Source organism: Macaca fascicularis, chromosome 20 (genome assembly GCF_037993035.2).
Source record: "Macaca fascicularis isolate 582-1 chromosome 20, T2T-MFA8v1.1".
Taxonomy (NCBI): Eukaryota; Metazoa; Chordata; class Mammalia; order Primates; family Cercopithecidae; genus Macaca; species Macaca fascicularis.
Genome location: NC_088394.1, coordinates 26,716,662 through 26,729,217, shown reverse-complemented (window position 1 = coordinate 26,729,217; position 12,556 = coordinate 26,716,662). Strand labels below are relative to the sequence as shown.

The following is a 12,556-nucleotide window of genomic DNA, read 5'->3' as shown; positions in this document are numbered from 1 at the left end:
CCTTAGAGGTCAGACCCTGGCCTCACCGACCCCTGGTCACTGGGTACCTCTGAATGCTGACCTCTAGCCCAAGGTCTGCTCATCGAACTGTGTGAAAGGAACGCAAGAGTGAAGGAACACAGTGGCGAGTGAAGGACAGAATAAATAAACGTCAGAAAGTGCCCCGAGAGGCCACTGCAGCACTGAGCCTCACCGTCCTTCAGGTGCCCCGAGCGCAAGGCCAAGGTCATCCCTACCTGCGGACGATCCTCAGAAGTGTTGTTTGCCTGGACAGTCACATCCCCACACAGCTCAAAATCATCAGAATAGTCCACAGGAGGTTCGATGTGGAGCCGCGGGCCAGCTTCTGTTCTGATCTGCACAGATTTCTGTACAAAAATACAGACCGTCTCAGATAAGGTGGAATGAGGTCTATTCCTCTGCGGGGCAGGGACTGGCGCTGGAGAGGTGCAGCCAGGATCTACGGGCTTAGATACCAAGGGTGGTGTGCCTGCACACAACAGCAGTGGTGTCACGATGGGCATGGGCCACAGACCTCCTTCTCATCCAGGCCAGCACTGGATGGCCATGCCACCTCTCTCAACAGTCTACTGCTTCCTGCTATCCAAAGAACGTGCAGGAGAATTTTTTAAAATAACTTTTTGGTTGGAAATTCTGGTTTTTTTTTTGGTTTGTTTTGTTTTTTGGTTTTTTACTTCTCACTCTGTTGTGCAAGCTGGAGTGCAATGGTGCAGTCTTGGTTCTGCAACCTCTACCCCCCAGGTTCAAGCAATTCTCCTGCCTCAGCCTCCTGAGTAGGTGGAATGACAGACAACGGCCACCACGCGGCGAATTTTTGTATTTTTAGTAGAGACGGGGTTTTGCCACGTTGGCCAGGCTGGTGTTGAACTCTTGGCCTTAAGTGATCTGCTTACCTCGGCCTCCCCAACTGCTGAGATTACAAGCATGAGCCACTACGCCCAGCCAGTTGGAAATTCTTTATCAGGAGACTTTTAGTAGGTGTTAAACTTCTCAAAAAGGGCTTTGTGGTCAAGGCATGGTAGCTCATGCCTGTAATCTCAGGATTTTGGAAGGCCGAGGCAGGAGGATCACTTGAGGCCAAGAGTTGGAGCCCAGCCTAGGCAACATAGTGAGACTCCCATCTCTACAAAAAATTAAAAAATTAACCAGGTGGCAGGGCCTGGTGCCTCACACCCGTAATCCCAGCACTTTGGATGGCTGATGTGGGCGGATCACCTGAGGTCAGGAGTTTGAGACTAACCTGACCAAGATGGAGAAACCCCGTCTCTACTAAAAATACAGAATTAGTCAGGTGTGGTGGCGCTTGCCTGTAATCCCAGCTACTCAGGAGGCTGAGGCAGGAGAATCGCTTGAACCCGGGAGGCAGAGGTTGCAGTGAGCTGAGATCATGCCATTGCACTCCAGCCTGGGCAACAAGAGCAAAACTCCATTTCAAAAAAAAAAAAAAAAAAAATTAGCCAGGTTGGTGGTGTGTGCCTGTAGTCCTAGCTACTCCAGAGGCTGAGGTGGGAGGATCGCTTGAGCCCAGCAGTTCGAGGCTGCAGTGAGCCAAGATCGCACTACTGCACTCTAGCCTGGATGACAATGTGACACCCTGTCTTCAAATAAAAGAAAGGGGGGGGCTTTGTGATTAGACTTGTTTGGGAAACCCTGGCCTACACACGCACACTGCAGATATCCTAAAATGAAACACAGCATGGGACATTTCCCAAACTTTCTGGACTGCGGACACTTCGGACTGGGGCCTCTCTTTTTTCTAGTATTCCTTGGATCGTTCTTTGGGAAGGAAACTCATCGTGTGATCGGTGTGCCTGATTACAGAATCCCCTCCAACGTCCACTTTCCCGTTCTTCTATTGCTTGGAGTTCCAGATGTGCATATGGAGTCCTAGCCTCCCCTGCAGCTAAGAGGAACCGCGTGAACACATTCTGACTCATGAGCTGTGGGTGGGAGGGAGGGATGTGAATTGCATCTTCCAGGTGTCTCCTTAAAGGGCAGGGACCAGCCTCCCCAGGCCCTGCAGCTTCTCCTGCCAGCTGCAATGGGGAGGTAGGAGTGAGCTGACTGGTGCTGGGGGAAGGAAAGCAACATCTGGAGGATGGTCAGAGTAACAGGGGTTCCTCGGTGACCGCATGGAGCAGGGCGACTGCTCCCATCTAAGCAGTGTTGTGTCAGAGACAACAGCTTTCATGCTGTTCAAGCCACTGGTATTTGTGTCTCCCTGCTGGAGCAGCCAAACCTGTACTTTAACTGATATACCTGGCATGCAAGGTTCCCTACAATGTGGCCACAGCCCACCTTCCTGCCCTGGTTGCTGCACAGACAACCACACACCTGATAATTAGGCCAAACAAAAGGGCTTCTGGGGCTTTTGGATCTGCAGCTCCATCAGTCCAGCTTCCAGGCTGTGTCCTTCGGGAAACACCTCCCTTGTTTTCCTCTGGGACCCAATTTCCTCCCAACTCTCAGTCCACAGGTGGCCCCATGGTGGGGATTTGAGGCAGGCCTGGCCAATCTGCCCATTCCACCCTCACAACACACTATGGCCAGCCAGTTCAGGGATAGAAACAGACCTAAGGCAGCAATGAGAACAGCCCTGGATTCCTGTTAGAGCCATGGGAAAGAGGTGCTCTCTTCCTGCGGGATGTGAAGCTAGAGGGACGTCTATCAGGAGCTGCTGGGGACCATCCTATCCCTAACAAAGAGCAAAGAGAGCTGAAAGGCTGAAGCAGAATCCTGATGGGTTTTAGAACCCCTGGATCCAGCTGCACCTGAAGCAAGCCCCACTGAAACATTCTCCTTTTTTGCTTAAACCAGTGTGAAGATGATAAAGGTATTTGTGACAGTCTTGGCCCTCCCTTGTACCCTAAACTCTCCCACCTTTGTGCCTCTGCTCACGCTGTTCTCCCAATCCGAATGCCATCCTCCCAAATCTGTTCCATGCATCCAAACCCTAACTAGCTTTGGAGACAATGCTCTCTGCCTACCCAGTATCTGTCGGCTGCCTGACTCTACTGAGGTGGCCCTGTGCCCCACTAAGATGGTCACATTGCTGGGGGCCTTTGCAGCTAGGGATGGCCATGAGTTCCAGGTGTGGCAATGTTAGTGGTTAGAAGTCTACAAGGCAGAGCTTCAGAGAAAACTCTGTCTTCCTGGTAATCAGTAGAGACTCAGTGCAGACAGGACTTCTGCCCTTTACCCTTCTACCCTTCTTCCTGACTGGAATGTGGATGGGATGTTTGGGAACACAGCAGTCATCTCGTGAGAATGAGGAAGAAAGCCACACACCAAAGAAGGCCCAGTGCAACAGAGGAGCTGGCTTCCTGGTGGCATCACCCACCCATGCCACCAGCCTGCCTCCAAATGCATTGTTCACAAGTGAGGAAAACAGCAGCTGTGGTCTCTAAGCTGCAGCATTCTAGTTTCTGTGGCAAGCAGCTCAACTCCATCCCACTTGCTAACCCACGCTGGCCACTTGTTACTTTTGTGTTTCTGTTACTGTGGCTCCTGTGTGGTGAAGGGCCTGGGTTCTAGACTCAGGCAGGCTACGCAATTCCTGGAACTCTGATGCTTACTCCCTGTGTGACCTTCAGCAAGTCACCTAGCCTCCCTGAGCACCGGTTTCCAAATCTGTTAAGACGGCACTCGTGAATCTTCATTAGAGGGCTGCCACAAGGATGACACGCAGCGACGCAGGTGAGCCCTCGGCTGGGGCTTTGGCACACAGCACCTCAGGGCTGCACCTATTTACATGGCATCAACTCTGCACAGGTCACCAGACTGCCTCTCAGGTGTATGTTTCATTTGGCATAGCCCCCAAAAGCCAGCCAACCATGTCCTCTGGTAGTGAACCAGAGAAACTGCCACCTGCTCTAAGGCTGGAGGTAAAGCTGATTGTGTTGGACTCAGTAAGCAGGGCCGGGGCTGGCTTGAGGGAAGCAAGGTGCTCAGGGTGTGATATTGAAGGGGGTCTCACTCTCAGGCACCGACCCGCCCATGCACAAATCTGAGCATGAGGCCTCCTTTAATATTCCGCTCCAGGTGCCTTACTTACTTCACCCTGTCCTGGCCCTATTGCTGAAAGATAGAACAGGATACAGAGTATGTGCATGAACTCTAAGACTCACATAAGGGGTACTCAAGGGTAATGGGGCTGGGCAAGGTGACTCATGCCTGTAATCCCAGCACTTTGGGAGGCTGAGATGGGAGGACTGCTTGAGTCCTGGAGTTTGAAACCAGTCTGGGCAATATAGTGAGACCCCATCGCTAAAAAAATAAATAGATAAATTAGCCGGGTGTGGTGATACGTGCCTGTAGTCCCAACTACTTGGGAGGCCAAGGCAAGAGGATCACTTGAGCCCAGGAGTTCGAGGCTGCAGTGAGCTATGATCACATCACTATGCTACAGCCTGGGTGACAAAGCGAGATCCTGTCTCTAAAGAAAAAGTGCGCAAAGAAGGGCTCAGAGAAGGATAAGTGACTAAAAGAAAAATGACGCAGGGGGAAATTGAAAGAGAAGCTCTCTGTGGGAGCCTGTGAATGGGGGTGGCACCCAGCCAGATGCCCACTAGGGCTGTTATCATAGAAGGCTCTGGAGTTAGGAGGGGCTGGGGAAAGCATGATCAAGATTATGTCTTTGGCCGGGCACAGTGGTTCACACCTGTAATCCCAGCACTTTGGGAGGCTGAGGCGGGCGGATCACTTGAGGTTAGGAGTTCGAGACCAGCCTGGCCAACATGGTGAAACCCTGTATCTACCAAAAATACAAAAATTAGCCAGGTGTGGTGGTATGTGCCTATAGTCCCTGGTACTTGGGAGCCTGAGGCAGGAGAATCGCTTGAGCCTGGCAGGTGGAGGTTGCTGTGAGCCAAGATCTTGCTACTGCACTCCAGCCTGGGCAACAGAGTGAAACTCTGTAAAAAAAAAAAAAAAAAAAAAAAAAAAGATTATGTCTCTGGAAGATGGACTAGGGAGAAATTGGCCCTAGAAAAAGCAATTTCCTAGAACTGTCCTAGAAGCAGCAAAAAAATAAAAATAAAAAAGAAGAAAAATGGGGGGTGGTGTTGGTGGTAATTAGGACATGCATTTCCCTTGAAGCCCTGGAGTTAGAATCCTTCGCCCCCTGTAATATTCAATCCCCTGCAGGTTTAGTAAACCTAAGGATTATCTAGATGATGAAGAAAATGATGTCAGAGTCTTACTGACCTACCGGATTCTAGTAGTTTAGACAGAACTCCTTTCAGATCCAAGTTCACAATGCCCCGCTCCCCCATCAATGCTTTCACACTATGTGCCATGTCACTGGGTGCCACTCCAAGCACTCAGGTACATTCACTCATTTAGTTTCTTTTTTTTTTTTTTGAGACAGTCTCACTCTAACTGTTACCCAGCCTGGAGTGCAGCGGGGCAATCTTGACTCACTGCAACGTCTGCCTCCTGGGTTCAAGCAATTCTCCTGCCTCAGCCTCCTGAGTAGCTGGGATTACAGATGCCCGCCACTGGGCCCAGATAATTTTTGTATTTTTAGTAGAGACAGGGTTTTGCCAAGTTGGACAGGCTGGTCTCAAACTCCTGACCTCAGGTGATCCACCCGCCTTGGCCTCCCAAAGTGTTGGGATTACAGGCGTGAGCCACAGCGCCTGGCTGCTCATTTAGTTCTCAAAGCAACCCAAGGAGGAAACTGAGTCACAAGGGTGTAGGCCACTTGCCCAAGGCCACACAGCGAGGAAGTTGCACAGCCTAATCACCGACCTGACACTAAACCAAAGATGGGCCGATACTTCCTATAAGGGGCCAGAGAGTATTTTAGACTTTGCAAGCTATATGGTCTCTGTTAGGATACTCAGCAATCCTACTGCAGCTCAAAAGCAGCCACGGGCAGTGACTAAAGAAATGGGCATGGCTGTGTTCCAATAACACTTTATTTACAAATGCGGGCTGAGGCTAGATTTGGCCCAAGGGCTATAGTTGTGGATGAACCCTTGTTCTAAATCACCATGTTGTACTGCCCCCAGCAGGCATGTTGAAGAATAAATGTGCCCTACCTGGGCTGGGTGTGGTGGCTCACACCTCTAGGCCGAGGCGGAAGGATTGTTTGAGGACAGGATTTTGAGAGCAGCCTGGGCAACATGGTGAGACTTTGTCTCTACAAAAAAAAAAAAAAAAAAAAGAAATTAAGAAACAATGTGTCCAGCCTGGGCTACAGTGGCCTTTGGACTGGCATTGGAGAATTTCCCTGGCTGGGTGCGGTGGCTCACACCTGTAATCCCAGAACTTTGGGAAGCCGAGGAAGGCAGGCTACCTGAGGCCCCGGGAGTTTGAGACCAGCCTGGCCAGCATGGCGAAACCCTGTCTCCACTAAAAATGCAAAAAGTTAGCTGACATGGTGGCACACATCTGTAATCCCAGCTACTCAGGAGGCTGAGGCAGCAGAATCGCTTGAACCCAGGAGGCAGAGGGTGCGGTGAGCCGAGATCACATCACTTCATTCCAGCTTGGGCAACAGAGCGAGATCTAAAAAAAAAAAAAAAAAAAAAAAAAAAAAAAACACACACAAAAGAAAAAGAAAAAAAAAAAGAGGAGGAATTTCCCGAGCATATCTAACACAAAAAAGGAGGCAGGGGCTGAGTTACAGACCATTTGAAGAAAAGATCTTAGAGAAATGGTGGAAAGAGCTGAAGAAAAGCAGCTAGGGATTCTCCCTGGGAGAACAGGGAGGAGGCGGGGTGCAGCACGACCCCGCCTTCCTATAGAAGACAGGTTGCTTGCAGATGCCCCTCCGGACTCCCAGTGGCCCCTGCTGTTTCCACTTTCTCCGCTCCTCGGCTTGACCATCTGTCCCATGTTGCCCTGGGCTCCAGCTCCACATATGGCGCAGCTTCCTCCCAGGCCCCATCAACTCGCTCTTAGCACATGCGTTAGCCTCGGCGCTAGGGCCCGTGGAAGGAAAGCACTACCCGAACATATAACCAACACCGACCGTTTCCAGGCCCGGAGATTCCTGGAGGTCTTCCTGCCTCGACTGAGATGAAGCTGTAAAGGTTTTGAAGTTCATCATTGATTTGAATTTTCCACCATACCTCCCAGAACGCTCCTCCCTCCTCCCCAGAAACTACTCAATTAACATCCAAATACTAGGAGGCCTTCCAGCTGGGGAAGAGATGGCTTGAGTGGGGGCAAGGAGAAGGGACCACGGGGCACGGGGCCCAGGCCTGAATAGCTGCCTGACTCACCAGCACTGGCCAGGGCCTGGGGTGTTGCCTGGCCTCCCCATGGGTTTCTAGTCCTTTGTCCAGAGAAAGGGGGCCCGGACTAGGACCCTGCTACTCTAAGTGTGGTCCACCGACCAGCAGCACTGGTTATCTCCTGGGAATTTGTGAGAAATGCAGAATTCCAGGCTCCTCCTTTGCCCTGGGAATCAGAATGTGAATCTGAGCAAGATCCCAGGTAATTTATACGCACGCACATTCAATTTCCAATAGCATATCAGGAGATTGACGGGGCTTTGTTGTGGAAGCCGTTGTTTCTGCCTGTCCAGCACACACTCCCCTGTGTTTGGTAAAAGCACCCTATTTTTGCTTTTTGAGATGGTGTCTTGCTCCCCACTTCCTGCCCGGGCCCCAAGAGGTTCACATGGCACTGAGCCCTCCCCAGGGGTGGATGAGCACGTGACCCAGGTCTAGCCAATCAGAGTATGCGATTCCGCTGGCCCCCAGTGATTGGGTGACTGGTTCTGGGGCGTGGAAGAGATGTGGTAGCAGAGCGGCGGAACGTAAGTGGGCAGCTGCTGGTGGCCTGTCTTGCTACCACATGGGGCACAGGGGAGTTGAGAGATGAAGAATAGGCCATTACATCGTTTGAGCTCCTGGACCCTAGATAACAAGAATCGGGATGAACAACTCTGCTAGCCTTGGATTTGAATTGAAAGCATGAAAGAGAGCTCTAATGTTCAAGGAAAGCCCTGGCCTCTCTCTCTTCTTTTTTTTGAGACAGAGTCTCACTCTGTTGCCCAGGCTGGAGTGCAATGGCGCTATCTCAGCTCACTGCAACCTCTGCCTCCCGGGTTTAGGCAATTATCCTGCCTCAGCCTCCCGAGTAGCTGGGATTACAGACATTCACCACCACGTCCGGCTGATTTTTTTGTATTTTTAGTAGAGACAGGGTTTCACCACGTTGGCCAGGCTGGTATCGAACTCCTGACCTCAGGTGATCCACCCGCCTCGGTCGCCGAAAGTACTCTAAGTGTGGTCTAAGAGTACTAAGTGGGATTACAGGCGTGAGCCACCGCGCTTGGCCTCTTTCTCTTCTACGGTTTTCCCATCTTCCCTTTAGCACCACTGCTCACCTCGCGGAGGTGTCAGGACCCAGGTTTGCAGTCGGCATTAAGGCACTGAATCAGCAAGCTCTTACTGAGCACCGACTGCATACAAGGTTTTAAAAACACAGGAAGATACAAAAAAGAAAAAAAAAAATGTTTTAAAACCAATGCCCTGCCCTCAAGGAGGTCACACAGCACACATAATAGGAGAATGTGTTTATGAAGCAACATGTGACAAAATTAATGTGGTCCAGAAAGAGTTTCTAATGCTGAGTGGGTGCTGGAGAGGGGAATAAATAGTCCCTCCATCTGGCCTGCTCTCCCGCCCCCAGCCCCAGGGAGGCTCCTCTGCCACCACTGGGAGGAGATTGAAAGCAGCCCTGCCCACACGGAAGGCTCACCTCCAGTGAGCAGCCTGGGCTGGCAGGTTCCAACCCAGCCCCCCAGGCCGTGCATGGCTCCCTGCCTCCCACCTCCACGCCCTTGCAAGGGATGATGACTGTGCACCTGGCTGGCTCCCCGCTTGGCACGCTGCTGTACCTGAGTGGGTGTTTCGAAGCGGCTGCTCTTTTCCTGCCTACTTGCAGCACCCAGACCTGGGTAGACCCTCGCAGTATCACTCATATGCAGGAGGAGGATTTAAAAGCCCTGACACTCCAAAATCCATGTTCCTTTTTGCCAGCCCAAGGCCAGCTTATTTCATACCCGGCCCACACTCAGCCCAGTTCATGCCCAGAGTTACTTGTTCATATCTGCCATCCCTCTTCGCAAAGTGTTCTAAAAGGTGTGCATTAAAGCTTATTGTCAAGTAGAAAAAAAGAGCAAGGCTGGGGGCTGCCCCACATGGTTGTGCAGGTTGTGCAGTATGCAAATGGCTCCCTCTAGAGGTAGGAGAGCTCTAAAACACTGACAAAGGCAGGTCTAGGGTGGGAAGGTCTGGCTGACTTGATGTGTTCATCCCCGGTTTGTCTGATCTGTTAGAAATAGCAGCGCTCCCCACTCTGACAGTCTGTGTTGTGCAAGGTCACTGGAAAGGCCAATGCTTTATGGCTTGTTTCATTTGTTGTCCTCACTGCAGGGGTTTCAGAACTCAGAAGGAAGATAACAAGAGACAGGGCCCCCAACACTTCCCATTTTCACTTGTGAGATTTTCTGAAGGTGCTGAAGCTGCACAGGCCACAACAGGACACGGGATATGGTGGCTGAGTGAGAGCAAAGCCTCTGCTTTAACAATTGCAATAAACTTGCTTTAGAGACCTTTAAGGAAAGCCCACCCCACAGTAAATTGCTGGAAGGCCAATCCCTTCACTAGCAATTTAATGCTAAGAGCCGATGACGTTCATCAAATCTGACAGCATTTTGGTAAACGACGGCTCTGTTGATTAGGCCGCTGTCCACCCAAGTATTACAAGGCTGAGGAAGCCATAAATCTTAATCCACAGATAGCAGCAGAAAGATCTAAGGCCCAGAAGTGGTGGGGGGAAAAGGACAGTATGAACAAGAGGCCATATATCACCACCAGCCCATTCCACAGGGAAGGCGGCAGCTCGGGAGCCCAACACAGCCATCACCATGATCTTCCCCAAACCCCCAGGAATCGGAGGGGTTCGGGAAGCGTTTTTACAGGTGGAGGTCATCAGCGTCTTAGCCAGCAGGCAGCGTTGGGATGACTCGGTAACCTTCTGACCAAAGGATCTGGAGGCCGGTACACCTGACGCAGCCCCTCCTGTCAGGGCAGCTCTACCCCAATGTGCTTTCTTACTGTTGGGTGAGATCATAAGAAGAGAAACCTGTTCTCCTGGAGGCAGTGAATGGATTGGGCTTGGTCAGTAGAAACAGGGTGTGTGATTCAAGAGAGTTTCAGGGCTGGGTGCAGTGGTTCACGCTTGTAATCCCAGCACTTTGGGAGGTCAAGGTGGGTGGATCGCATGAGCCTGGGAGTTCAAGACCAGTGTGGGCTATATAGCAAGAACCTGTCTAAAAAAAAAAAAAAAAGAAGAAGAAGAAGAAGAAGAAAAAGAAAAAAAAAAATCCAGCAAGACAGCCAGGAAGCCAGGAGGAGAGTTTAGAGGGTGAACGGGGAGGCAAGGGGGCTGTGCGGACTGTGAATAAAGCTACGACTGCAGGCGCTCACTGTGCACTGGGACCACTGCATCCCACCACGGTGTCCCCAGATGACCGACGTGAATACACAAGGCGACCGTGTGGCCCTGCTGATCTCTCCCGGTTGGCACCGCCCTACAAGAGAAACCCCAAGACTGGAAGGGGACAGTGGTCCCTCTCTTGGTGGAGTAGCTTTTGAGAACTGGCCACTGGCCACTGGGGACTTGGCTGCCTTGACCACTCTGCCTACCCTCGGCTACCTCTAAGCATGGCAGGAGCCCATCCAAAAGGGTTAGGATAGAAAGACTGTCTTCCTCTCCATGCCGTGGACCCAAGACTCTGTCTCCATGGACTGTCTACCATGGAGAAACTTTGGACTTAACTCCACTTCTTGGAGCCAGAGCAAACCAATCCAGCCCGTCTTCCTCATGACGGTAATAATAGTATAGCTGGCACGCCCAGCCTATTCACTGTTCTGCCTCCAGCCTTCTTGACAAGAAGCTACAGGACTCATGGTTCCTGCTCATGCGGCCACGGCAGGCAGGGTTTACATCAAATGACCTGGTCTCTGAGGGGCTCCAGTCATAGCCGACTGAGGTAGGAGGGGGTGCCTCGTCCAGGCTAAGCAGGAGCAGCCCAAGCCATGCCCTGAGAAAGAGATGACCTGAGAGATTCAGACTGTCTCTGTCTTGGAAACTTTCAACTAACAAATATGGAGGGAGTGCAAAACCACACGTGGAGAAGGCACAATGGATCAGGGGAACACTGAAGCTATGAGTTGGCGGCAGCTCAGGGACAGGGAACAGAGGTGCAAGGACGGGGGCTGGGGAAGGTTGGTGGAGAGAGAGGGAGCCCTGCTTCAAAGGCTTCCTGCTCCTCCTGTAGCCCCTTTCCCCCGTGGGTGGTCCTTTCTGCACACATGAACCCAAAACATGAACCCAAACATGGCGCTCTACTGTTTCAACCCTCTTGGAAATTCCTCACATTTAGATTGAAATCCAAACTTCCTCCTGTGGTCTTCTAGGCCCCGCATGGCTGGTTCTTCCTACCTGCAACCCTGACACCCTCATCTCCACCCTTTCTGCCAGCCTGTCCTGATCACCCCGCCTTCTTTTAGCCTGTGCCCAGTGCCCACTGCCTTCACTGTCCCCTCACCTGAAACACTCTCCCAGCCACAGATCTTTCCGGGGCTGGCTCCAGGTAACTCTCAGGCCCTGGCTGCGATGGGGTCCCTTGGGAGGCTGTGCTGCACACCCTCACTGAAAAAACGCTTCCCTGACACCTCCTCTTTCAGGCTGCTGTCCTCTGTCCTTCCTTCGTAGCACTGCCTCCCGACTCACTTGCTTGCCTTTGGTCCTTTGCCTTCCCAACCTCCCCACCTGCTCCCCATCAATACGAGCTCCAGGAAGTCAGGGCTGGCCTCACTGCTCGGAACGCGGTAGCTGTAAGTGCCAAAACTGAGTATGTGCTCAATACATGAGCACAGAATGAATGAAGTAAAGTATGAGTGAGCAAAGGAACATACTAGAGTGAAGGGCCCTGAGGCCTCCAGGCCCAGCTGCCCTCCCCATCTGCCCCGCCACTGATTAAAACAACAACAGTCAGTACCATTCACTGACTATTTCTCCTGTGCCAGGCACTGCTTCAGCCTCTCTCCAAACATGGGCCCATCTGATCCTCATTAATTGCCCTCATTAATTACCATTACCAACCCCACATGACAAATGAGAGAGCAGGCACCAAGGGGTTAAGCATCTTAGCCACTGTGCAGCTGGCAGGAGGTGGAGCCAAGACTTTGCACTGGGGCTGCTGGAAGGTTCCAGGGTCTGTGCTCTTAGCCATTCCTCTGGACATGTCTGTCACCTGTTCCCACCTGAAGCAGCAGGCATCCCCTGCTGATGGACCACCTGTAATGCACGCTGCACACGCTCCACTCCAGCAGCCCTGGGAGGTTTCACTGATGATGAAATCGAAGCTCAGACTGGTTACATGGCCAGCTCCAGAGCACACAGCTCACAGAAGTCACATGGCCAGATCTGGCGCACATAGCTTAGAGAGGTTACCTGGCCAGCTCCGGGGCACACAGCTCAGAGAGGTTACACAGCCAGCTCCAGG

At 51.8% G+C, this 12,556-nt stretch overlaps 1 protein-coding gene across 5 annotated transcripts in view; it reads right to left on the bottom strand.

Annotated features, from left to right (window-relative positions):
• The window catches only part of KATNIP (katanin interacting protein), a 233,211-nt gene that overhangs the window by 132,685 nt on the left and 87,970 nt on the right, over positions 1–12,556 (bottom strand). For all 5 annotated transcript variants that reach the window (XR_012428739.1, XM_045381681.3, XM_005591524.5 and 2 more), the window contains one exon: positions 237–368. Coding sequence is in view for 4 of the 5 variants with exons in the window: in XM_045381681.3 (XP_045237616.2) it covers positions 237–368 (132 nt within the window). In the remaining variant the exon portion in view is untranslated. The remainder of the gene's footprint in view (positions 1–236; positions 369–12,556) is intronic.